The sequence below is a fragment of the Salmo trutta genome, chromosome 18 (assembly GCF_901001165.1).
Source record: "Salmo trutta chromosome 18, fSalTru1.1, whole genome shotgun sequence".
Classification (NCBI taxonomy): Eukaryota; Metazoa; Chordata; class Actinopteri; order Salmoniformes; family Salmonidae; genus Salmo; species Salmo trutta.
In genome coordinates this window covers 23451499-23477198 of record NC_042974.1, presented here as the reverse complement: position 1 = coordinate 23477198, position 25700 = coordinate 23451499, and the positions used below count along the sequence as shown (strand labels likewise).

General features: G+C 49.1%; 1 protein-coding gene across 8 annotated transcripts in view; it reads right to left on the bottom strand.

The window, feature by feature from the left end:
- Positions 1–25700, bottom strand: part of cpeb3 (cytoplasmic polyadenylation element binding protein 3) — a 68395-nt gene that overhangs the window by 35102 nt on the left and 7593 nt on the right. For 6 of the 8 annotated variants that reach the window (XM_029698063.1, XM_029698064.1, XM_029698065.1 and 3 more), the window contains exon 3: positions 12096–12249. In XM_029698063.1, coding sequence (XP_029553923.1) covers positions 12096–12249 — 154 coding nt within the window. The remainder of the gene's footprint in view (positions 1–12095; positions 12250–25700) is intronic. The other 2 variants (XM_029698070.1, XM_029698071.1) reach the window with 1 other exon arrangement.

The window sequence follows — 25700 nt, the reverse complement described above, 5'->3', positions numbered from 1 at the left end:
TCTCTCTCTCCAGTCTCGCTCGCTCGCTCTCTCCAGTCTCGCTCGCTCTCTCTCTCTCCAGTCTCGCTCGCTCGCTCTCTCTCTCTCCAGTCTCGCTCGCTCGCTCTCTCTCTCTCTCCAGTCTCGCTCGCTCGCTCTCTCTCTCTCTCCAGTCTCGCTCGCTCACTCGCTCGCTCTCTCTCGCTCGCTCGCTCTCTCTCTCTCTCCAGTCTCGCTCGCTCGCTCTCTCTCGCTCTCTCTCTCTCTCTCCAGTCTCGCTCGCTCGCTCTCTCTCTCTCCAGTCTCGCTCGCTCGCTCTCTCTCTCTCCAGTCTCGCTCGCTCTCTCTCTCTCTCCAGTCTCGCTCGCTCGCTCGCTCTCTCTCTCTCCAGTCTCGCTCGCTCGCTCTCTCTCTCTCTCTCCAGTCTCGCTCGCTCGCTCTCTCTCTCTCTCTCCAGTCTCGCTCGCTCGCTCTCTCTCTCTCTCTCCAGTCTCGCTCGCTCGCTCTCTCTCTCTCTCTCTCCAGTCTCGCTCGCTCGCTCTCTCTCTCTCTCTCTCCAGTCTCGCTCGCTCGCTCCAGTCTCGCTCGCTCGCTCTCTCTCTCCAGTCTCGCTCGCTCTCTCTCTCCAGTCTCGCTCGCTCTCTCTCTCCAGTCTCGCTCGCTCTCTCTCTCCAGTCTTGCTCGCTCTCTCCAGTCTCGCTCGCTCGCTCGCTCTCTCCAGTCTCGCTCGCTCTCTCCAGTCTCGCTCGCTCGCTCGCTCTCTCCAGTCTCGCTCGCTCGCTCGCTCTCCTCCCAGTCTCGCTCGCTCGCTCTCTCCAGTCTCGCTCGCTCGCTCGCTCTCTCCAGTCTCGCTCGCTCGCTCTCTCCAGTCTCGCTGGCTCGCTCGCTCTCTCCAGTCTCGCTCGCTCGCTCGCTCTCTCCAGTCTCGCTGGCTCGCTCGCTCTCTCCAGTCTCGCTCGCTCGCTCGCTCTCTCCAGTCTCGCTCGCTCGCTCTCTCTCTCCAGTCTCGCTCGCTCGCTCTCTCTCTCCAGTCTCGCTCGCTCGCTCGCTCTCTCCAGTCTCGCTCGCTCGCTCTCTCTCTCCAGTCTCGCTCGCTCGCTCGCTCTCTCCAGTCTCGCTCGCTCGCTCTCTCTCTCCAGTCTCGCTCGCTCGCTCTCTCTCTCCAGTCTCGCTCGCTCGCTCTCTCTCTCCAGTCTCGCTCGCTCTCTCTCTCTCTCCAGTCTCGCTCGCTCTCTCTCTCTCTCCAGTCTCGCTCGCTCTCTCTCTCTCTCCAGTCTCGCTCGCCTCTCTCTCTCTCTCTCCAGTCTCGCTCGCTCTCTCTCTCTCTCTCTCTCTCTAGTCTCGCTCGCTCTCTCTCTCTCTCCAGTCTCGCTCGCTCTCTCTCTCTCTCCAGTCTCGCTCGCTCTCTCTCTCTCTCTCTCTCAGTCTCGCTCGCTCTCTCTCTCTCTCTCTCTCCAGTCTCGCTCGCTCTCTCTCTCTCTCCAGTCTCGCTCGCTCTCTCTCTCTCTCCAGTCTCGCTCGCTCTCTCTCTCTCTCCCAGTCTCGCTCGCTCTCTCTCTCCAGTCTCGCTCGCTCTCTCTCTCCAGTCTCGCTCGCTCTCTCTCTCCAGTCTCTCTCTCTCGCTCGCTCTTTCTAGTCTCCCTCCCTCTCTCTCCAGTCTCCCTCCCTCTCTCTTTCTCCAGTCTCCCTCTCCCTCCCTCTTTCTCCAGTCTCCCTCTCCCTCCCAGTCTCGCTCTCTCTCCAGTCTCGCTCGCTCGCTCGCTCTCTCCCTCTCTCTCCAGTCTCGCTCGCTCGCTCTCTCCCTCTCTCTCCAGTCTCGCTCGCTCTCTCTCTCCAGTCTCGCTCGCTCGCTCTCTCTCTCTCCAGTCTCGCTCGCTCGCTCTCTCTCTCTCTCCAGTCTCGCTCGCTCGCTCTCTCTCGCTCGCTCTCTCTCTCTCTCTCTCTCTCTCCAGTCTCGCTCGCTCTCTCTCGCTCGCTCTCTCTCTCTCCAGTCTCGCTCGCTCGCTCTCTCTCTCTCCAGTCTCGCTCGCTCTCTCTCTCCAGTCTCGCTCGCTCGCTCTCTCTCTCTCCAGTCTCGCTCGCTCGCTCTCTCTCTCTCTCCAGTCTCGCTCGCTCGCTCTCTCTCGCTCGCTCTCTCTCTCTCCAGTCTCGCTCGCTCGCTCTCTCTCTCTCCAGTCTCGCTCGCTCGCTCTCTCTCGCTCGCTCTCTCTCGCTCGCTCCCTCTCTCTCGCTCCCTCTCTCTCCAGTCTCGCTCGCTCCCTCTCTCTCCAGTCTCGCTCGCTCGCTCTCTCCCTCTCTCTCCAGTCTCGCTCGCTCGCTCTCTCCCTCTCTCTCCAGTCTCGCTCGCTCTCTCTCTCCAGTCTCGCTCGCTCTCTCCAGTCTCGCTCGCTCTCTCTCTCTCCAGTCTCGCTCGCTCGCTCTCTCTCTCTCCAGTCTCGCTCGCTCGCTCTCTCTCTCTCTCCAGTCTCGCTCGCTCGCTCTCTCTCTCTCTCCAGTCTCGCTCGCTCACTCGCTCGCTCTCTCTCGCTCGCTCGCTCTCTCTCTCTCTCTCCAGTCTCGCTCGCTCGCTCTCTCTCGCTCTCTCTCTCTCTCTCCAGTCTCGCTCGCTCGCTCTCTCTCTCTCCAGTCTCGCTCGCTCGCTCTCTCTCTCTCCAGTCTCGCTCGCTCTCTCTCTCTCTCCAGTCTCGCTCGCTCGCTCGCTCTCTCTCTCTCCAGTCTCGCTCGCTCGCTCTCTCTCTCTCTCTCCAGTCTCGCTCGCTCGCTCTCTCTCTCTCTCTCCAGTCTCGCTCGCTCGCTCTCTCTCTCTCTCTCCAGTCTCGCTCGCTCGCTCTCTCTCTCTCTCTCTCCAGTCTCGCTCGCTCGCTCTCTCTCTCTCTCTCTCCAGTCTCGCTCGCTCGCTCCAGTCTCGCTCGCTCGCTCTCTCTCTCCAGTCTCGCTCGCTCTCTCTCTCCAGTCTCGCTCGCTCTCTCTCTCCAGTCTCGCTCGCTCTCTCTCTCCAGTCTTGCTCGCTCTCTCCAGTCTCGCTCGCTCGCTCTCTCCAGTCTCGCTCGCTCTCTCCAGTCTCGCTCGCTCGCTCGCTCTCTCCAGTCTCGCTCGCTCTCTCCAGTCTCGCTCGCTCGCTCGCTCTCTCCAGTCTCGCTCGCTCTCTCCAGTCTCGCTCGCTCGCTCTCTCCAGTCTCGCTCGCTCGCTCGCTCTCTCCAGTCTCGCTCGCTCGCTCTCTCCAGTCTCGCTCGCTCGCTCGCTCTCTCCAGTCTCGCTCGCTCGCTCTCTCCAGTCTCGCTGGCTCGCTCGCTCTCTCCAGTCTCGCTGGCTCGCTCGCTCTCTCCAGTCTCGCTGGCTCGCTCGCTCTCTCCAGTCTCGCTGGCTCGCTCGCTCTCTCCAGTCTCGCTCGCTCGTTCGCTCTCTCCAGTCTCGCTCGCTCGCTCTCTCTCTCCAGTCTCGCTCGCTCGCTCTCTCTCTCCAGTCTCGCTCGCTCGCTCTCTCTCTCCAGTCTCGCTCGCTCGCTCTCTCTCTCCAGTCTCGCTCGCTCGCTCCCTCTCTCCAGTCTCGCTCGCTCGCTCTCTCTCTCCAGTCTCGCTCGCTCGCTCTCTCTCTCCAGTCTCGCTCGCTCGCTCTCTCTCTCCAGTCTCGCTCGCTCGCTCTCTCTCTCCAGTCTCGCTCGCTCTCTCTCTCTCTCCAGTCTCGCTCGCTCTCTCTCTCTCTCCAGTCTCGCTCGCTCTCTCTCTCTCTCCAGTCTCGCTCGCTCTCTCTCTCTCTCTCCAGTCTCGCTCGCTCTCTCTCTCTCTCTCTCTCTCTAGTCTCGCTCGCTCTCTCTCTCTCTCCAGTCTCGCTCGCTCTCTCTCTCTCTCCAGTCTCGCTCGCTCTCTCTCTCTCTCTCTCTCCAGTCTCGCTCGCTCTCTCTCTCTCTCTCTCCAGTCTCGCTCGCTCTCTCTCTCTCTCCAGTCTCGCTCGCTCTCTCTCTCTCTCCAGTCTCGCTCGCTCTCTCTCTCTCCAGTCTCGCTCGCTCTCTCTCTCCAGTCTCGCTCGCTCTCTCTCTCCAGTCTCGCTCGCTCTCTCTCTCCAGTCTCTCTCTCTCGCTCGCTCTTTCTAGTCTCCCTCCCTCTCTCTCCAGTCTCCCTCCCTCTCTCTTTCTCCAGTCTCCCTCTCCCTCCCTCTTTCTCCAGTCTCCCTCTCCCTCCCTTTAGTCTCCCTCTCCCTCCCTCCAGTCTCCCTCTCCCTCCAGTCTCCCTCTCGCTCTCTCTCCAGTCACCCCCTCGCTCTCTCTCCAGTCTCCCTCTCTCTCCAGTCTCCCTCTCTCCAGTCTCCCTCTCTCCCTCTCTCCAGTCTCCCTCTCTCCAGTCTCCAGTCTCATTCTCTCCAGTCTCCCTCTCGCTCTCTCCAGTCTCCAGACTCCCTCTCTCCAGTCTCCCTCTCTCCAGTCTCCCTCTCTCCAGTCTCCCTCTCTCCCTCTCTCCAGTCTCCCTCTCTCCAGTCTCCAGTCTCATTCTCTCCAGTCTCCCTCTCGCTCTCTCCAGTCTCCCTCTCTCCAGTCTCCAGACTCCCTCTCTCCAGTCTCCCTCTCTCCAGTCTCCCTCTCTCCAGTCTCCAGACTCCCTCTCTCCAGTCTCCAGACTCCCTCTCTCCAGTCTCCAGACTCCCTCTCTCCAGTCTCCAGACTCCCTCTCTCCAGTCTCCAGACTCCCTCTCTCCAGTCTCCCTCTCTCCAGTCTCCCTCTCGCTCTCTCCAGTCACCCTCTCGCTCTCTCCAGTCTCCCTCTCTCTCTCCAGTCTCCCTCTCGCTCTCTCCAGTCTCCCTCTCGCTCTCTCTCTCCAGTCTCCCTCTCCAGTCTCCCTCTCCAGTCTCGCTCTCTCCAGTCTCGCTCTCTCCAGTCTCTCTCTCTCCAGTCTCTCTCTCTCCAGTCTCTCTCTCTCCAGTCTCCCTCTCTCCAGTCTCCCTCTCTCCAGTCTCCCTCTCTCCAGTCTCCCTCTCTCCAGTCTCCCTCTCTCCAGTCTCCCTCTCTCCAGTCTCCCTCTCTCTCCAGTCTCCCTCTCCAGTCTCCCGTCTCCCTCTCCAGTCTCCAGTCTCCCTCTCTCTCCAGTCTCCCGTCTCCCTCTCTCCAGTCTCCCTCTCGCTCCAGTCTCCCTCTCGCTCTCTCTCCAGTCTCCCTCTCGCTCTCTCTCCAGTCTCCCTCTCGCTCTCTCTCCAGTCTCCCTCTCGCTCTCTCTCCAGTCTCCCTCTCGCTCTCTCTCCAGTTTCCCTCTCGCGCTCTCTCCAGTCTCCCTCTCGCTCTCTCTCTCTCCAGTCTCCCTCTCTCCAGTCTCCCTCTCTCCAGTCTCCCTCTCTCCAGTCTCCCTCTCTCCAGTCTCCCTCTCTCCGTCCCCTCTCCAGTCTCATTCTCTCCAGTCTCATTCTCTCCAGTCTCATTCTCTCCAGTCTCCCTCTCCCTCTCTCCAGTCTCCCTCTCTCCAGTCTCATTCTCTCCAGTCTCCCTCTCTCCAGTCTCCCTCTCTCCAGTCTCATTCTCTCCAGTCTCATTCTCTCCAGTCTCATTCTCTCCAGTCTCCCTCTCCCTCTCTCCAGTCTCATTCTCTCCAGTCTCATTCTCTCCAGTCTCATTCTCTCCAGTCTCATTCTCTCCAGTCTCCCCCTCGCTCTCTCTCCAGTCAGCGAGGGGATGACTGGAGAAAGGGAGACTGGAGAGAGGGAGACTGGAGAGAGGGAGACTGGTGACTGGAGAGAGAGTGAGGGGGTCTCTCTCCAGACTCCAGACTCCTTCTCTCCAGTCTACAGACTCCCTCTCTCCAGTCTCCAGACTCCCTCTCTCCAGTCTCCAGACTCCCTCTCTCCAGACTCCAGACTCCCTCTCTCCAGTCTCCAGACTCGCTCTCTCCAGTCTCCAGACTCGCTCTCTCCAGTCTCCCTCTCTCCAGTCTCCAGACTCCCTCTCTCCAGTCTCCAGACTCCCTCTCTCCAGTCTCCAGACTCCCTCTCTCCAGTCTCCAGACTCCCTCTCTCCAGTCTCCAGACTCCCTCTCTCCAGACTCGCTCTCTCCAGTCTCCAGACTCGCTCTCTCCAGTCTCCAGACTCCCTCTCTCCAGTCTCCCTCTCTCCAGTCTCCCTCTCTCCAGTCTCCCTCTCTCCAGTCTCCCTCTCTCCAGTCTCCCTCTCTCCAGTCTCCAGTCTCCCTCTCCAGTCTCCAGTCTCCCTCTCCAGTCTCCAGTCTCCCTCTCCAGTCTCCCTCTCTCCAGTCTCCAGTCTCCCTCTCTCCAGTCTCCCTCTCTCCATCTCTCCAGTCTCCCTCTCTCCAGTCTCCAGTCTCCCTCTCTCCAGTGTCCCTCTCCAGTCTCGTCTCCCTCTCTCCAGTCTCCAGTCTCCCTCTCTCCAGTCTCCAGTCTCCCTCTCTCCAGTCTCTCCAGTCTCCCTCTCTCCAGCCTCCCTCTCTCCAGCCTCCCTCTCTCCAGCCTCCCTCTCTCCAGCCTCCCTCTCCAGTCTCCCTCTCCAGTCTCCCTCTCCAGTCTCCCTCTCCCTCTCCAGTCTCCCTCTCTCTCTCCAGTCTCCCTCTCTCTCTCCAGTCTCCCTCTCGCTCTCTCTCCAGCCTCCCTCTCGCTCTCTCTCCAGCCTCCATCTCGCTCTCTCTCCAGTCTCCCTCTCGCACTCTCTCCAGTCAACTCCTCGCTCAGTCACCCCCTCGCTCTCTCTCCAGTCCTCCCCTCGCTCTCTCCCGGGTCTCCCTCTCCCGGGTCTCCCTCTCTCTCCAGTCTCCCTCTCTCTCCAGTCTCCCTCCAGCCTCCCTCTCTCTCCAGCCTCCCTCTCACTCACTCTCCAGCCTCCCTCTCGCTCACTCTCTAGCCTCCCTCTCTCCAGTCTCCCTCTCTCTCTCCAGTCTCCCTCTCTCTCCAGTCTCCCTCTCTCTCCAGTCTCCCTCTCGCTCTCTCTCCAGCCTCCCTCTCGCTCTCTCTCCAGCCTCCCTCTCGCTCTCTCTCCAGCCTCCCTCTCGCTCTCTCTCCAGTCTCCCTCTCGCTCTCTCTCTCCAGTCTCCCTCGCTCTCTCCAGTCTCCCTCCAGTCTCCCTCTCCCTCCAGCCTCCCTCTCGTCTCCCTCCAGCCTCCCTCTCGTCTCCCTCTCCCTCCAGCCTCCCTCCCTCGCTCTCTCTCTCCAGCCTCCCTCCCTCGCTCTCTCTCTCTCTCTCCAGTCTCCCTCCCTCGCTCTCTCTCTCCAGTCTCCCTCCCTCGCTCTCTCTCTCCAGTCTCCCTCGCTCGCTCTCTCTCTCCAGTCTCCCTCGCTCTCTCTCCAGTCTCCCTCGCTCTCTCTCCAGTCTCCCTCGCTCTCTCTCCAGTCTCCCTCGCTCTCTCTCTCTCTCCAGTCTCCCTCGCTCTCTCTCGCTCTCTCTCTCTCTCTCCAGTCTCCCTCGCTCTCTCCATTCTCCCTCGCTCTCTCTCTCTCCAGTCTCCCTCGCTCTCTCTCTCCAGTCTCCCTCGCTCTCTCTCTCTCCAGTCTCCCTCGCTCTCTCTCTCTCCAGTCTCCCTCGCTCTCTCTCTCTCCAGTCTCCCTCGCTCTCTCTCTCTCCAGTCTCCCTCGCTCTCTCTCTCTCCAGTCTCCCTCGCTCTCTCTCTCTCCAGTCTCCCTCGCTCTCTCTCTCTCCAGTCTCCCTCGCTCTCTCTCTCTCCAGTCTCCCTCGCTCTCTCTCTCTCTCCAGTCTCCCTCGCTCTCTCTCTCTCTCCAGTCTCCCTCGCTCTCTCTCTCTCCAGTCTCCCTCGCTCTCTCTCTCTCCAGTCTCCCTCGCTCTCTCTCTCTCCAGTCTCCCTCGCTCTCTCTCCCCAGTCTCCCTCGCTCTCTCTCCAGTCTCCCTTTGTCCCTGAGCCGATTTACAACAACAAGGGAACATTTGCAGGAGATTCTGGTCTCTCCATCCCCTTCTGTAGTTCCAGTGAAGTTGGGCCGGGCCAAGATGACCTCATCTAGTTCCAGTGAAGTCGGGCCGGGCCGGGCCGAGATGACCTCATCTAGTTCCAGTGAAGTCGGGCCGGGCCGAGATGACCTCATCTAGTTCCAGTGAAGTCGGGCCGGGCCGAGATGACCTAATCTAGTTCCAGTGAAGTCGGGCCGGGCCGAGATGACCTCATCTAGTTCCAGTGAAGTCGGGCCGGGCCGAGATGACCTTATCTAGTTCCAGTGAAGTCGGGCCGGGCCGAGATGACCTTTGCAGGGATGAAACAATGCTCTCTCGACACAATATTGAAAAAACAGAATCTATGCATGAGAACGCAGCAGGCAGCTACTCATAATACACCCCCCTCCTCCACTGTCAGGCAGGCTAAGAAAACAACACTGAACATCAGTCAGTTTTCATAAAAGGCATGTGACCTACTCTGACAAAATTATCTCAAGGACATACATGTGGTGTTGAAAGAATTTGGGGAGAGTATGGGGAGAGTATCCATTCTAAAACAACATGTTGCTTTTGACAGTAAACTCTCTTTTCTCCTTAGATAAAGATAGACCAAGGGCTACCTTCATATTTCCCTGAAATAAGGCATTTGAACCATTGCTTTGATTTCCTGTTTCTTTGTGTCAAATAATCACTATGTCAGCCTTTGGAGTGGCATTTTTCTCTCATGTTCCCAGCAATCCAACAGACACATTTTAACCCATGTGTTTGATGCGATGGGGTCCATACTTGCTTACTCTTGGTCAAAACCTAAACATTTTCTCTAAAATGCTACATATTAGCTTTTCTCATGAGATAACCTGGCATTCATAGCCCTATAGTAAGGGCTATGACTATTCCCTAGTGTTGTCACGATACCAACATTTTACTAATGATACAATACCAAGTACCAAGATAACGAGTAGGGTCGCAATACCACAGCTCGGTATTGTGTTAGCACCGTTCCCCCCCCCCCCCCCCCCCCCCCCCGAAGGCCTGATTTTCTCCTTTTTGCAAAAGCCTACCTGTGGTTTGGCTGGAGGAATGGGAGGAAGGAATACATAATGATCTGAATGTCAGTGTGGCAGTAAGGGGGAAAACACCCCACGATCCCTCCCTCACACCCCACAACCCCCACTCACATAAACACGCACCCCACACACACGCAACTTCAAAAAATGTTAGGCATCAAACAGAACTTAAGGAACACCAGAAAGAGATAGATTTTTTATATATAGTTTAAGCTTACATTAGGCCTATATGAATCCTACCTTTGAAGCACATCTCGTGATTAGCAGACATTTTCCCTTTCTTCCAGTGCCAATCAAATTTGCCTGGACCTACGGTCAAGTCACCAGGTGGTTAGTTAGCTAGGTAATGCGACAGGACAAAGTTGGTTGTTATCAAACCAAAAATGACCGTCCCGGGATTAGTTTCAAACGGCCCACAGGATTAAAAAAATAGGTAACTCTAATTGTACGGGTAATATGTTTTGGAACCGTTTGAGCTAGAGAAGAGACGTTTTCTTTGCTGTAAAGCTGCGTGCATGCCTGCTGCTGTCACATGACAGTACACTAGCAAAGCCTACTCAGATTGGCCTGTGCACTGGTTATACCAGGGATGAAACGATATACAGTGCATTCGGAAAGTATTAAGACCCCTGGACCTTTTCAACATTTTGTTACGTTACAGCTTTGTTTTAAAATGGATTAAAACGTTTTTATCCCCTCATCAATCTACAAACACTACCCCATCATTTCTATAAGTATTCAGAACCTTTGCTATGAGACTCAATATTGAGCTCAGGTGCATCCTTTTTCCATTGATCATCCTTGAGATGTTTCTACAACTTGATTGGAGTCCACCTGTGGTAAATTCTATTGATTGGACATGATTTGGAAAGGCACACACCTGTCTATATAAGGTCCCACAGTTGACAGTGCATGTCAGAGCAAAAACCAAGCCATGAGGTTGAAGGAATTGTCCGTAGAGCTCCGAGACAGGATTGTGTCGAGGCACAGATCTGGGGAAGGGTACCAAAACATTTCTGCAGCATTGAAGGTTCCCAAGAACATAGTGGCCTCCATTATTCTTAAAGGGAAGAAGTTTGGAACCACCAAGACTCTTCCTAGAGCTGGCCGGCTGGCCAAACTGAGCAATCGAACCTTCCAAAAGGACAACCATCTCTGCAGCACTCCACCAATCAGGCATTTATGGTAGCGTGGCCAGACGCAAGCCACTCCTCAGTAAAAGGCACATGAGTTTGCCAAAAGGCACCTAAATACTCTCAGACCATGAGAAACAAAATTCTCTAGTCTGATGAACTGAAGATTGAACTCTTTGACCTGAATGCCAAGCATCACGTCTGGAGGAAACCTGGCACCATCCCTACGATGAAGCATGGTGGTGGCAGCATCATACTGTGGGGATGTTTTTTAGCAAGAGAGACTTGGGTGACTAGTCAGGATCGAGGGATAAATGAACGGAGCAAAGTACAGAGAGATCCTTGATGAAAACATGCTCCAGAGCACTCAGGACCTCAGACTGGGGTAAAGGTTCACCTTCGAACAGGACAACAACCCTGAGCACACAGCAAAGACATCGCAGGAGTGGCTTCGGGACAAGTCTCTGAATGTCCTTGAGTGGCCCAGCCAGAGCCCGGACATGAACCTGATCTAACATCTCTGGAGAGACCTGAAAATAGCTGTGCAGTGACACTCCCCATTTAACCTGACAGAGCTTGAGAGGATCTGCAGAGAAGAATGGGAGAAACTCCCCAAATACAGGTGTGCCAAGCTTGTAGCGTCATACCCAAGAATAGTCCAGGCTGTAATCGCTGCCAAAGATGCTTCAACAAAGTACTGAGTGAAGGGTCTGAATACTTATGTAAATGTGATAATTCCCCCTTTTTTTATATATAAATGTGCAACAAAACACCCCAAAAAATCTTGTTTTTGCTTTGTCATTACGGGGTATTGTGTGTAGATTGATGAGGGGTAAAAATGACTCAATCCATTTTATAATAAGGCTGTAACGTAACAAAATGTGGAAAAAGTCATAACTAGGCTACTAATGTTAGACAAAATTCAAGTCTTTGCTGATCTGTTTCACAAATATCAATGTGTTCTTATGGGGAAAAAAAAGAGATGGTGTAAACATATATGTTGAGTATCCTGTGTACAACACATTAAGAACACTGTCCTAATATCGAGTTCCAACCGCTTTTCCCCTCAGAACAGCTTCAATTTGTTGGGGCATGGACCTGTGGAAAGTGTTCCACAGGGATGCTGACCCACTCATACATTTATTTTTTTAAATCAGAGAGGCTCATGGTCTTGTTGAATAGCAGTAATGTACCGTAATTTGTAATCATTGCCAGGTGGCATCCTAAGTCAAAAAAGCTTACCAGCAGCACTTAACGAGACTGGTACATGGCAGGTGCTTTTTCCAAAGCCTATGGGAAATACTCAAATGTAGCATTTATTTAAAGAAAAACTTTAAGTTTACGTTTAAGCAAGAGTTTGTAAGTATGGCCCCATCGAGTTTTGAATCAATGTTTTTGTCATCCCGCAGCAGGGGCGTAACCTATAAAGGGGTAACTTTAGACCGGTTTCATACCAATTTCACATTCTCTTGTATCCTTTCTCCCCACTCACTAAATAAAAACAGAGGCACAGAAATCTGACCACAATAACCTTCACTGTGCCATAAAAGTCTGTCAAAGGATATGGTTGCAATCAGGGCACACGCCTACGAAGAGGCACACAAAGGGCCACGCACACACACGTGAGCAACCGAATCACACGCTGTCACTCAAAACAACATCAGATAAACCACAAAACAAGGCGGCACACCATGACGACACAAGAGCCATCTTGTCAAGATTCATATTTACATGTGACAGCAATATTTACCCAGGAAATAGAAGCAGAAATGTCACCACGACTACTTGATTAAAGTCAGAAGACAACGCTGAGAAGCAGCTCGTAAGGAAGACGGGAAAAAAGCAGTCACTACACACAGACTACAAGAACAATGTGTAAGATTTTGCAGGTAAGGCCGGTGGATAATTGCTTGTATTCAATTTATGACTGCAAAATTAACTCAACTAGATTGTATTGGTGGCAGAGAAGGCAAACAGCGCAAATATGAAGCCATGAAGCCAAAAACAAAAACCTGATAAGCATGGATGTATGAATACTCCTAACCTGCAAAATGATTCCTCCATATAATATCAGCGATTGTCATTGGTGGGCCACCAGCTGGGTGTGGTTTACCTTTGTCATGGTCAGTCCTTATCATATCCATTAAGGAATTCTCCAAAGAGTGCAAGCTAAATGCATCAAAGGGCCGATTCCGGTCCTGCAAGAGAAGAGAGGGGTCAGAGGTTATTCATCTCAGCTGGTTATCAAAGTAGAACACAACACCACCACCACTACTCCACACCATCTTGCTTAAGACTCGCTTGAGATAATAGCTTGATGACTTGTGAGAGAATAAGGTAAACTCATCATCCACACAAAACATACAAACACATCCATTTGTTGAAAGTTGAGCAGTGACTCCCCCGATAAGAGGAGAGCAGGGTTTCAACTGAATGAGGGCCTCGTACAACTCTCGTGCCCAAATCAAAAGACGTTCACAGACCATACAGCCTAATATCACACAGCAGAAACCATGGGAAACGTGCATGTGTTTGCAATTTGCCTCGCTGTTCAAATTCTGGTTGGTTCCCTTTGCTTAAGGGCAGAACGGTACGGAGTCGAAGCCAGATGTTTTCATGTAGCAACACACCGCCCTGGTATTGTTGGAGCATCAAAGCAGGCCAAGACCAGCTGATCTTGTAATCTCAGCAAATATCAGACAGTCAAGATCATACATTAGCCAACAGAAACAGAGAGAGTGAGTATTTGACTTTAGCAGCTGGGGCTGCATAGTGTGTACATTTCAGTTGGTCTGATCGGAAAAGGTGTACGCACACTGCACATACATTTATCATTTCATCGTTACAACTATATGTCACTTGGCAAGTAAAAAGCGAAGGATTTCAAGAGTAGAGACACACATTCCAATCAAGGGTAGATAGTGCCAAGTATGGCGTGATTTGAGTGTGTGCTCTTTCCTCAAACACTCAAGATGTTTCCATATGGTGTGTATGACCATCCCTGGGCTAGTGTCAAATAATAGCCATTCCTCCAAAATCAAGTTTACACTTCTTAACATATCACCTGTGACATACTCTAGCCAGTTTATTAGGTACACCATACCACTAACAAAAATGGTTCACTCCCACAGAGTGAGTCACATGGCCGAGGCTTGCTATATAAAGCAGGCAGACAGGCATCAAGGCATTCAGTTACTTATCAAATTCATGTTAGAATTGGCAAAATGAGTGACTTAAGTGACTTTGAGCGTGGTATAATCATCGGTGCCAAGCGCGCTGGTTCCAGTATCACAGAAACGTCCGGCCTCCTGGGCTTTTCACGTACGACAGAGTCTAGGGTTTACAAAGAGTGGTGTCACAAACAAAAAACATCCAGTCATCAGCAGTCTTGTGTGCAAAAACAACTAATTGATGGGAGGTCGAAGGAGAACGGCAAGAATCGTGCAAGCTAATGGGCGGGCCACAAACAGGCAACTAACAGCACACTACTACAGTGGTGTGCAGAACGGCATCTCGGAAAGCACAACTCATCAGTCCTTGTCACAGATGGGCTATTGCAGCTGACGACCAGACTGGGTCCACTCATATAAGGTAAACAGAAGAAGAAGGGGCTGCAGCGGGCACCAGATCACAAATACTGGACAATCAAGGAGTGGAAAAACATTGCCTGGTCTAACGAATCCCAGTTCCTGTTGCGTCATGCTAATGGCAGTCAGGATTTGACATAAAAGCATATGTCCACGGCCCCATCCTGCCTGGTGTCAACGGTACAGGCTGTTGGCAGTGGTGTAATGGTGTGGGTAATGTTTTCCCGCAACACGTTATGTCCCTTTATATAAAATTGACCAACGTTTCCATGCCCCGAAGAATTCAGGCTGTTCTGGAGGCAAAGGGGGGTCCGACCCGGTACTAGGCGGGTGTACCTAATAAAGTGGCCTTCCGAGTGTATGTACGGGGACAAATAAGAATATGGTAAGGAAGAACGCGCCTGAAATACATTGAAGCTTGTCACAAAACATGCCTGACCTTCAGCCAAAGATTAAGCACCCCCTCCGTGTGTGTGTCAGTCCTTCTGGCCAGCTGACCTGCTACGTCGCCACCCACTGAACCCACCTTTTGAACACATTCACCTGCTGGGCTGCCTGGGACTCGTTTCTAAATACAATACCAATTGGGCAGTGGAATCAATCATATTCTACTCAATAGCCTACATTCATCTGATCTGAATCATCAACGTTCACAGCGAGAGGGAGGAGGGTAGGGCATTGTGCGATTCGTTCTGCATGAAGTTCAGCCTATAAAGTTTAGGGCCATTTGGTATATATTTGGGCCCAGACTACAGAGTTGATTCAGTGAGATTATTTTGGCCCACTTCCTGGATCATTGAGGGAGAGACTGATCCAATATGGAGCCTGTGTTGATACTAGTGACCTGAGAAGCAGACACATTCTAGTAGATTGTATCATGAACTATTTTTTATTGTAGGCGAGTAAGTCAGCGAGTAAGTGAATGAGCTTAAGAGGGTGTAGGCAAGTAAGGGAGTGACATACAGAGTGTGCCTGGTGAATTCAGGTTAGGCCTAGTCCTTGGCAGCTGTGTCCTGTGAGTCCACTGCCCTAGCCTCGAGGCCACATTGTTTGCCACCAGCGCTATTGTCGTGCATTCAAAAGCGTTATTCCCCCCTCTCTGGATCCACAGCACTGCCACGGCAGATAAAAATCTGCCCACTTGGTACAAACGGTAAACACTTAAAATGCTGAGTTTTTCATTCGCCTCCCCTCTTTTTCCACCACCATGCACTCTCCTGATCCTGAACAAAGAGAGTGAAGGGCATCATTCACAGTCAGTGGCTAAAAGACCTGGGTTGTGTTCATTAGACACAAAATGGAAGATAAAAGGGAGGGACTACATGAACTTGTCCTATAAGAAATGCTTGTTTTCATTTTCCATCACAAAACGTTTTGAAACGTTCGGCCCTAATGAATAGGACTCTGAGGAGATACCCATTATATACCGCTTCTATCAGACTACTCCACCACTGCTTTAATTGTGTTAATACACCAGCATGTGGGATACAGACCATGTTAACATTGCTCCCTATTCTTAAAATTGTCTCCACATCTGGGGCCGGTTGCACCAGTTGGACGTAAAAAAAAATAATAATAATAAATAAAGTGGTCTTAAATGCTAGTTTGGGTCTGGCTACGTCCTGTTGCACCAACCGAAAAATAACACTAGTCGTAGCGAAGTCCGGCGTAAGTGACGGCTACTAGGCAGTGCTCGTTTCTTGTTACAATCAGTTTCCAAAAGTAAATAACGAGATAGATAGCATATTTGTCACATTTTCAGATTCAGAAATAAGAAAAACCATAGAGATGTATAGCAAACATCGAGAGATTCTGACAGTTAAGTTCAATAGCACTGCAACAAACAGAAGAAAAACATTTCATCTGGAGGATTTTTAACTACATTGAACCAAATTATGAAACGCAACAATTTCAGTTCATATAAGGAAATCAAATCGATTGAAATAAATTAGTTCCTAATATATGGATTTCACATGACTGGAATACAGATATGCATCTGTTGGTCACAGATACCTTAAAAAAAAGGTAGGGGCGTGGATCAGAAAACCAGTCACTATCTGTTGTAACCACCATTTGCCTCATGCATCGTGACACTCCTTCGAATAGAGTTGATCAGGCTTTTGATTGTGGCCTGTTGTCCTGCTCCTCTTCAACGGCTGTGCGAAGTTGCTGGATATTGGCGGGAACTGGAACACGCTGTCATACACATCGATCCAGAGCATCGCAAACATAATCAATGGGTGACATGTCTGGTGAGTATGCAGGCCATGGAGGAACTTGGTCATTTTCAGAATCCAGGAATTGTGTACAGATCCTTGTGACATGGGGCTGTGCATTATCATGCTGAAACATGAGGTGATGGCGGCGGATGAATGGCACAACAATGGGCCTCAAGATCTCGTCACGGTATCTGTGCACACAAATTGCCATCGATAAAACGCAATAGTGTTCGTTGTCCGTAGCTTATGCCTGCCCATACCATAACTCCACCGCCACCATGGGGAACTCTGTTCACGTCAGCGAACAGCTCGCCCACGACGCCCTACACACTGTCTGCCACCTGCCCGGTGAAGAGCACACTTCTCCATCGTGCCAGTGGCCATCGAAGGTGAGCATTTGTCCACTGAAGTCGGTTACGACGCCGAACTGCAGTCAGGTCAAGACCCTGGTGAGGACGACGAGCACGCAGAGGAGCTTCCCTGAGACGTTTCTGACAGTTTGTTCAGGTATTCTTCTGTTGTGCAAACCCAGTTTCATCAGCTGTCCAGGTGGCTGGTCTCACACCATCCTACAGGTGAAGAAGCCGGATGTGGAGGTCCTGGGCTGGAGTGATTACACGTGGTGTGCGGTTGTGAGGCCAGTTGCCAAATTCTCTAAAATGATGTTGGAGGTGGCTTATGGTAGAGAAATGAACATTCAATCTCTGGTAACAGTTTTGGTGGACATTCCTGAAGTCAGCATGCCAATTGCATGCTCCCTCAAAACTTGAGACATCTGTTGTGTGACAAAACTGCACATTTTAGAGTGGCCTTTTGTCCCCAGCACAAGGTGCACCTGTGTAATGATCATGCCATTTAATCAGCTTCGAGATATAATCCAGCCACCTGACAGGTGTGGTATCTTGGCAAAGGAGAAATGCTCACTAACAGGGACGTAATCAAATTTCTGCACAACATTTGAGAGAAATAAGCTTTTTGTGCATATGGAAAATGTCTGGGATCTTTAATTTCAGTTTATGAAACATGGGACCAACACTTTACATGTTGCGGTTATATTTTTGTTCAGTATAATAAAGTAAATGATGAGAATGGGGAGTTTGGCTGCAGATCAGTAGAGAAGGTGCGAAAGAAGGGAAAGATCTCATGAGAAGAGCAAGAAAAGACGCAGGTGCCCTGAAAAACCCACCTACGGGAGGAGGTCTTGCTCCTAAAACATTGCCTTACAGCAACATAGCTTATATATTTGGCACAGATTCCCCTGCCTTCATGGGAATGGATGGTGCGGACAGCACGGCATCACCCCGCGCATTCACCCAGCAGAATGACAAAGATGATAAAAAAAAGCTCAAGATCCATATCCACTAACAGCAGCCGAGTAGTGGAGATCAATAGCAACAGTACAAACTAAAACCATTCATTTATCATTACCTAACTACCAGGTGGAGGCTATATGTGCGGGATATTTCAAGGCACCACTGTTGTCTTTGCCTTCGTTAGGTCTTTCTATTTCTTGTGACCACTGTCTGCATGCAACAAGCTGGCCACTCTCCTATTAAGGCTACTTGTTATCATTTCAATGTTTGTTATCTCTTTTAGACACTGACTCGAGCTGCCCGGACAAATCGTTTACAGCCACAACGCAGAGCCAGAGCAGGGTGCATCAGGACAAGACCAGCTAAATGAGATGCAGTTGACGTTCATAGAGAAGGCGATAGACGGAGACTGAGGAAAAAAAACATTTTTTTTAAAATGGGAGCTTGAGAAAAATAAATTAAATTCAAGAAATTAGGTTCATTGAGCAGCAACATCAACAGACCATTGCAGAGTGAGGGGGAAAAACATACACTACACTGTAGCCAACAATAATAAATAGTACATCGAATATGCCTATTAGCCTTTGAATAATAAATAAATACATGTATTTTACAATAATTTTAAGTGTTGTCTTTGCATTTGTAAATACTACCAATAAGACTTTCAAAATGTTGAAGGAAAGAAATGAGGATATGGCTTTTAATCATTACAACATATTTCTTAATTGGTTGGTTATAGAAGTTTCAGTCTCTCATTTAGCCTAGACCTATAGACCCATTTCTGTGTTTGAAAACGCGCAAGTTGCTGGCAGAACAAGGGGGAGTTCTTATAGAACACCTGCAAAAAAAGCCTCTATTTACAAATCACATTTTATTTGTCACATACACATGGTTAGCAGATGTTAATGCAAATGTAGCGAAATGGTTGTGCTTCTAGTTCCGACAGTGCAGTAATATCTAACAAGTAATCTAACAATTCCCCAACAACTACCTAATGCACACAAATCTAAAGGGGTGAATGAGAAAATATACATGCAAGTATATGGAGAAGTGATTGCCGAGCAGCATAGTCAAGGTGCAATAGATGGTATAAAATACAGTATATACACGTCATATGAGTAATATAAAATATGTAAACATTTCTAAAGTGGCATTATTTAAAGTGACTAGTGATCCATTTATTAAATTGGCCAGTGATTTGGGTCTCAATGTAGGCAGCAGACTCTCTGAATTTGTGATTGCTGTTTAGCAGTCCGATGGCCTTGAGATTGAAAAACAGCTTCTGTCTCTCGGTCCCAGCTTTGATGCACCTGTACTGACCTCGCCTTCTGGATGTTATCGGGGTGTACAGGCAGTGGCTCAGGTGGTTGATGTCCTTGATGATCTTTTTGGCCTTCCTGTGACATCAGGTGCTGATGGAGGGCAGGAAGTTTGCCCCCGGTGACGCATTGTGCAGACCGCACCACCCTGCGGTTATGGGCGGTGCAGTTGCCGTACCAGGCGGTGATACAGCCCGACAGGATACTCTCAATTGTGCACCTGTCAAAGTTTGTCAGGGTTTTGGGTGACAAGTCAAATTTCTTCAGCCTCCTGAGGTTGAAGAGGAGCTGTTGCGCCTTCTTCACACACAGTCTGTGTGGGTGGACCATTTCAGTTTGTCTGTGATGTGTATGCAGAGGAACTTGAAGCTTTCCACCTTCACTGCTGTCCTGTCGATGTGGATGGGGGGGGGAGTACTCCCTCTGCTTGTTTCCTTAAGTCCACAATCATCCTCTTTGTTTTGTTGACGTTGAGTGAGAGGTTGTTTTCCTGACACCACACGCCGAGTGCCCTCACCTCCTCCCTGTAGGCCGTCTCGTCATTGCTGGTAACCAAGCCCACTACTGTTGTGTCGTCGGCAAACTTGATGACTGAGTTGGAGGCGTACATGGCCACGCAGTCATGGGTAAACAGGGAGTACAGGAGGGGGCTGAGAACGCACCCTTGTGGGGCCCGTGTTGAGAGACAGCGAAGTGGAGATGTTGTTTCCTACCTTCACCACCTGGGAGCGGCCCGTCAGAAAGTCCAGGACCCAGTTGCACAGGGCGGGGTCGAGACCCTGTGCCTTAAGCTTAATGATGAGCTTGGAGGGTACTATGGTGTTGAATGCTGAGCTATAGTCAATGAACAGCATTCTTACATAGGTATTCCATTTGTCCAGATGGGACAGGGCAGTGTGCAGTGTGATGGCGATTGCGTCTAGGGTGGCCGGTAAAGTGAAGGTGATATGATCCTTGACTAGTCTCTCAAAGCACTTCATGATGACAGAAGTGAGTGCTACGGGGCCATAGTAATCAGTTATCAGTTACCTTTGCCTTCTTGGGTACACGAAGAACAGTAGCCTTCTTGAAGCATGTGGGGACAACAGACTGGGATAGGGAGAGATTGAATATGTCCGTAAACACACCAGCCAGCTGGTCTGCACATGCTCTGAGGACACGGCTAGGGATGCCGTCTGGGCCAGCAGCCTAGCGAGGGTTAACACGTTTAAATAATTTACTCACGTCAGCCACGGAAAAGGAGAGGGGGGGGCGCAGTGCTTGTTAGCGGGCCGCGACGGTGGGACTGTATTATCCTCAAAGCAGGCAAAGGTGTTTAGTTTGTCTGGAAGCGTGACGTCGGTGTCTGTGACATGGCTGGTTTTCTTTTTGTAGTCTGATTTCCTGTAGACCCTGCCACATATGTCTTGTGTCTGAGACGTTGAACTGCGACTCAACCTGGTCCCTGTACTGGCATTTCGCTTGTTTGATTGCCTTGCGGAGGGAATAACTACACTGTTCATATTAAGTCATATTCCCAGACCGCTTTCCATGGTTAAATGCAGTGCATCACGCTTTCAGTTTTGCGCGAATGCCGCCATCCATCCACGGTTTCTGGTTAGGGTAGGTTTTAATAGTCACAGTGGGTACAACATCTCCAATGCACTTCTATATTAACGAGCGTTAGCATTCTAGCTAAGAACCACTGCATCCAAAATTGTTATTTTGCAAAGATCACAAACAAATATAAATCTTAGCAACTGTTCAAGCAAGAATCAAAAGATAATTGTAAGCGTATTAGAACCCAAAAATGTTGTTTAGAAGTAATAAAAACGTAAAGCTATGTTGAATGGGCACAGATGGCGATGGCTTTCTTACTGCCTCGCGCATCTGTGCGTGACGTCAGTGTGTAGTGTACTGGAAAGGGGTCTATAGGCTACATTTGATTAATGACGTGATTCCGGGCCAGTCGACCTCCAATGTCATCTGGACCGGCAGGTTCCCTATGGTTTTCCTTAACTCTGCACCCTTGTTCAGTCATGGGATGGGGCAGCCTCTTCTCCATGCAGATATACCACTGTGGCAGCGACAACGGTGCATGTCCTCTTCGGTGCCATTCTTATCTTTCCAGGTAGGTAGTGGAACCTAGTGGGAGCACAACACAATAAGACCGTGTGGTAACGCAACACCGTGACCTATTATTTCAGTGTCATGTTATTTGCCGCTATTGAAAAACTAGGCTACTAACCTGCGCTTCAGCACTCCGATGCAGTAGAGAAAATGCGCCATGTTCTGTTATTGAAGTTTTCATTTTCTGTTTCTATGGAGAATAGTGTAACCATGGAGAATGTTCGAGTAGACACCCTTGGGCTTTCGCCCAGGTGGTCCAACTAACAGTATTACTCTCCTTGTCCCAACCTGGGCTTGAACCAAGAACCCTCTGAACACAACAACTGCCTGAAGCAATCAGTGCCTATTTCTCCACAAAAGCCACGGGCCTTGAAGAGCAAGGGATACAACTACTTCAAGGTCTTAGAGCGAGTGAGGTCACCGATTGAAGCACTACTGGAGCGCACCACTAACTAGCTAGACATTTAACACCTGTATTACAACAGGTATAATTTTTATGTCCGGTGTAGAGCACATTTTACGTCGGACGTAGAGTTACTTACGACCAACTGGTGCAACCGGCACGACCTATAACCAGGATATCAGAGTGGACTTAAGCAAGCATTTCAAGGATACGAGCCCTTCCCAACGATGCAGAGTTACTTTGCTCTAGCGACTCCTTGTGGCAGGCCAGGCGCCTGCAGGTTGACTTCGGTCGTCAGTTGAACGGTGTTTCCTCCGAAACATTGGTGCAGCAGCTTCTGGGTTAAGCGGGGGGTGTTAAGTAGGACGCATGACTCAACCTTCGCCTCTCCCGAGGCTGTTGCAGCGATGAGAAAAGATCGTAATTGAAGTTGGGAAAAAAGGGGGTAAAAAAAATAAAAGTGTAACACAAGAACAATAAAATACACAAGAACAGAGCTATATACAGGGAGTACCAGTATAAGATCAATGTGCAGAGGTATGAGGTTTTTGTGTTAGATATGTCCATGAAGGCAAGGTAAAGTGACTAGGCATCAGGATAGATAATAATAAGAGTAAGAATAAAGAACAGTAGCATCAGCATATGATGTGTGAAAGTGTGTGTGTAGTATGTGCATGTATGTGTTGTCGGTATGCGCGTGTGTTGTGTATGTGAAAGTTTTGGGAGTGTCATATATATATATATATATATATATATATATATATATAGTAGGATATCCAATCAAAAACACATTTTGACCAATGGGTAAAATATGTAAATTGTGTTGATAATCCTCTTAGAAAACCAAATAGTCCAAACCTCATGTCTCTATCAAAATTAGCGAGACTAAAAAAGTGGTTACATTTTTTTTATAAAAAAACTGGAAAATCGCATCGCATCAGCTAGGCTGGATGCTGCGTGAGAATTAAGGCTACCTGACAGGCTTACCATTGAACTCATCTTTCTTCTAAAATCCAGAAGACATGAAACAAAAAAGAGATGAGATATCGATTTTAAGACATTTTAGTATATGCTGTTCATATTAATGCAAAGTTCGTGTTCTTTTTCAAAGCCTTTTACAATTAATACCGCTCGTGTCATAAAAAAAAATGTTTATTTGCGAGCCATGATAACAATTTGGAAGATGACCACAAAATGTAAAACCCTCATAAAAGTGCTCTGTGCTTATTATCAGATGTATTAGGTTACAAAATAAAACTTTTTAAATTATAATATGTTAGAGAAAGACCCCACTGAACGATTCAGAACATGAATAATCCTATTTGTCTTGGTAAAATGCATTTTATAACTTAAGGAACCCTATATATAATCTTGTGTGTGCGCATAGAGTCGATGCAAGATTGGGTCAGTACAGATAGCCTGGGTAACAGCAGTCTTACGGCTTGGGTGTAGAAGCTGTTTCGGAGCCTGTTAGTCCGAGAGCTTCGGTACCGTTTGCCAGAAGGTAGCAGACTATGAATGGCTGGAGTGAATTTTTCAGGCTTTCCTCCGACACTGCCTGATTTACACTGCATATAAAACATTAAGAACACCTGCTTGTTCCATGATAGACTGATCAGGTGAAAGCTATGATCCGTTATTCAGGGCCGGTCCTTGCCGTTCTACCTCCATACGAGAGCCCAAAAAATGCCGCCCCCCGCAAAACTAGAATAGGCCCAGTAAACAAAAAGCCTGAAGTTAGGTTAAATGTAGGTTCTGAATAAAAGGTATTATCCATACGTTTAAAATATACATTTCCCAGAATGTTGAAAATGCATATTTTCTGTACATAAAAAAAAGGCTCATTTCCAGTTGAATGAAGTTGAGATTATGTATTTTCAGGATGTTGGGCTCCTGAGTGGCGCAGCAGTCTAAGGCACCGTATCTCAGTGCAAGAGGCGTCACTACAATCCCTGGTTCGATTCCAGGCTGTATCACATCTGGCCGTGATTGTCCCATAGGGCGGCGCACAATTTGCCCAGCGTCGTCCGGTTTGGCCGGGGTAGGCAGTCATTGTAAATAAAAATTTGTTCTTAACTGACTTGCCTAGTTAAATAAAAGGTTACACACACACATATATATAAATAAATGTATTTTCCAGATGTTGAAATCAGGCTAATTTTTGCTTCTGAATGAAAGTTGAAAATAAGTACATTTATAGACGTCTATGTTTGGGCCAAATCAAGGCTGGTCCAGACCGGACAAAATCTGACGTCGATGATTGGTTCAGATTTGGGCGGGACCAAAAACTCATGTCCGTGGATGTCGAAATCAAGGCCGGTCCAGAACTGCACCAAAAAAAGAGGTCCAAAAGGCGTCAGCGTCGGTCCGTACTTACTGAGGTGTAGCCTACAGTGTTGCTGGAAATTTTATTTTATGAATGCCCATCTATGTGGTAAGTTTACTGTTCGTAAAACACCAAAAAACAACATCGGGACAGGGCCAATAAAAGATGACCCAACTTTATCAGGAGTTGTCGCGAGCCCATTTGCAGTGTGTTTACACAGCGACAAATGCAGAAGTATTTTATTTTTCACTATGATCAGCTTGTCAAAATGTACAGATACAAACTACTGATCGTGACAATGGGGTGAAACTCCTCGTAAACAGATTGTACATTTTAGTTTGACCTGTCCTGTTTGCAGGAAATGTTGTTTGTTTAATATGACAGCGCATTTTGTATTTGATTGAGCGTCATTTAGGTTAGGCTATTTGATCGGAGAAACCTGCATTATGTAAAAGTGTCCGTCTCATTACACTGTCATACATTTTATATCCAGCCTGTAGGCTACAGAAAAGGCCACATACTCTTTCTACCATATACTATATCTGCTACATGATTTATGTTTGAATGTTTGTTTGGCAGAACTTTGGTGGAGCGCCGCAGAGATGCGTCTCTCCAACAGCACCCTGGAGAGGCGTGCTGGGAATGGACAAGCAAAACATTTTGGGCCCCTGCTTTTGGCAAATTTGGCACTGCTTATCAAAGGGCGGCATCAGCGCTCAGATTCCACTGTTTGAGAGAAATTGACATTGACGAGCTAAACTGACCAAAAACAATCTGCCGCCATAGAGAGCCGCCTAATCCTGCCTAATGAGACGGCCGGCCGTGCCCTTATTGATGTCACTTGTTGAATCCACTTCAATCAGTGTAGGTGAAGGGGAGGAGACATGTTAAAGGATTTTTAAGCCTTGAGACAATTGAGACATGGATTGTGTATGTGCCATTCATGGCCAAGACAAAAGATTTAAGTGCCTTTGAAGGCGCACCGGTTTGTGTCAAAAACTGCAACGCTGTTGGGTTTTCACACTCAACAGTTTCCCATGTGTATCAAGAATAGTCCACCACCCAAAGGACATCCAGCCAACTTGACAACTATGAGAAGCATTGGTGTCTACATGGGCCAGCACCTTGTAGAGTCCATGCCCGGCGAATTAAGGCTGTTCTGAGGGCAGGGGGGGTGCATAAATATACAGCACTGTAAACGGGCAGGGGGGTACCGATGTGTATACAGCCATGGTGATTAAGGATGAGAACTCTCTTGGTAGATAAATGTATGCAGCTGAGGTATTCTATATCAGGTGAGCAAATTCTCAAGATTACTTTCACACTGGAAGCAGCACACCAGTTGTTGTCTATGAAGACACACCCCTCTGGACTTGCCGGAGGGCCACCTTCATCCAATCGTGCTGCTGCATGGAGAAACCACTGAGTCCTACGTACATAGAGTCAGCCAGCATAGTCTCTGCAAGGCATATAATATTGCATTTTTATTTAAAAAAATTTTTTTTACAAAAGGTGACCATATGTCTGCTCAACTGGGTGAGCTAGGCCTAAGTGTTAAAGGCCCACTGCGATCCAAAATTCTGTTTTTCCTGTGTTTTATATAGTATTGTACAACTGCTGATGAAACTAACAGATAAAAAAAAAAAAAAAAGTGTGATTTCCTGATAGTTGCTGGTTGAAAATTCAATCTACACAGGACCTTCTAATCAGCAGGTTTGCATGAGCGGGAGTTGCGACAAATCTACAGTAAGGTACTTAAATTTATGCCGAGACATTTTATATTGATATAAAACAGCATCATTGGGCCTTTAACAGGTTTGTAAGACAAACATTGATTTTTGTCATTGTCAATTGAAGCACCCCTGTGCCAATCTAAGTAACATAATACCAAAATCCCCATCAAAATCCATCAGTTTAAGGTTGAGAAATCGTCGCCATCCACCGCATCTGCCTATGTCAGCCTTCCGCATCTGCGGTGGAAGGTGGCTGAACTACAGCGGTGTGTGTCAGACTGAGACATCCCGAAAATCTTTCTTCTCACAAAAACGTCTGTAGTTTCTGAATGGTTTGACCTACAAAACTATGACCACTTTCTGGAAAGGGGAGACTCATCAACACGATGTCGTTCTCCGTTTTTCTCTACGATCCCCAAAAGTGTCACGGGACTCGTCTGAAGTCGGTAACGCTGATGTGCCAACTTCTGTCTGTGGCATCCAAACCGTTTAAGCTACAAACTAATATGACCCGACTATAGAAAGGGGATAGTTTCACGATAGTCTTTTTTTCTATTTATGAATGTGTTATTCAATGCGGTTCTATGGGCTATAGTAGTAAAGGCCAAATTCTAGATTTGATCAACCTTTTATTTTTATA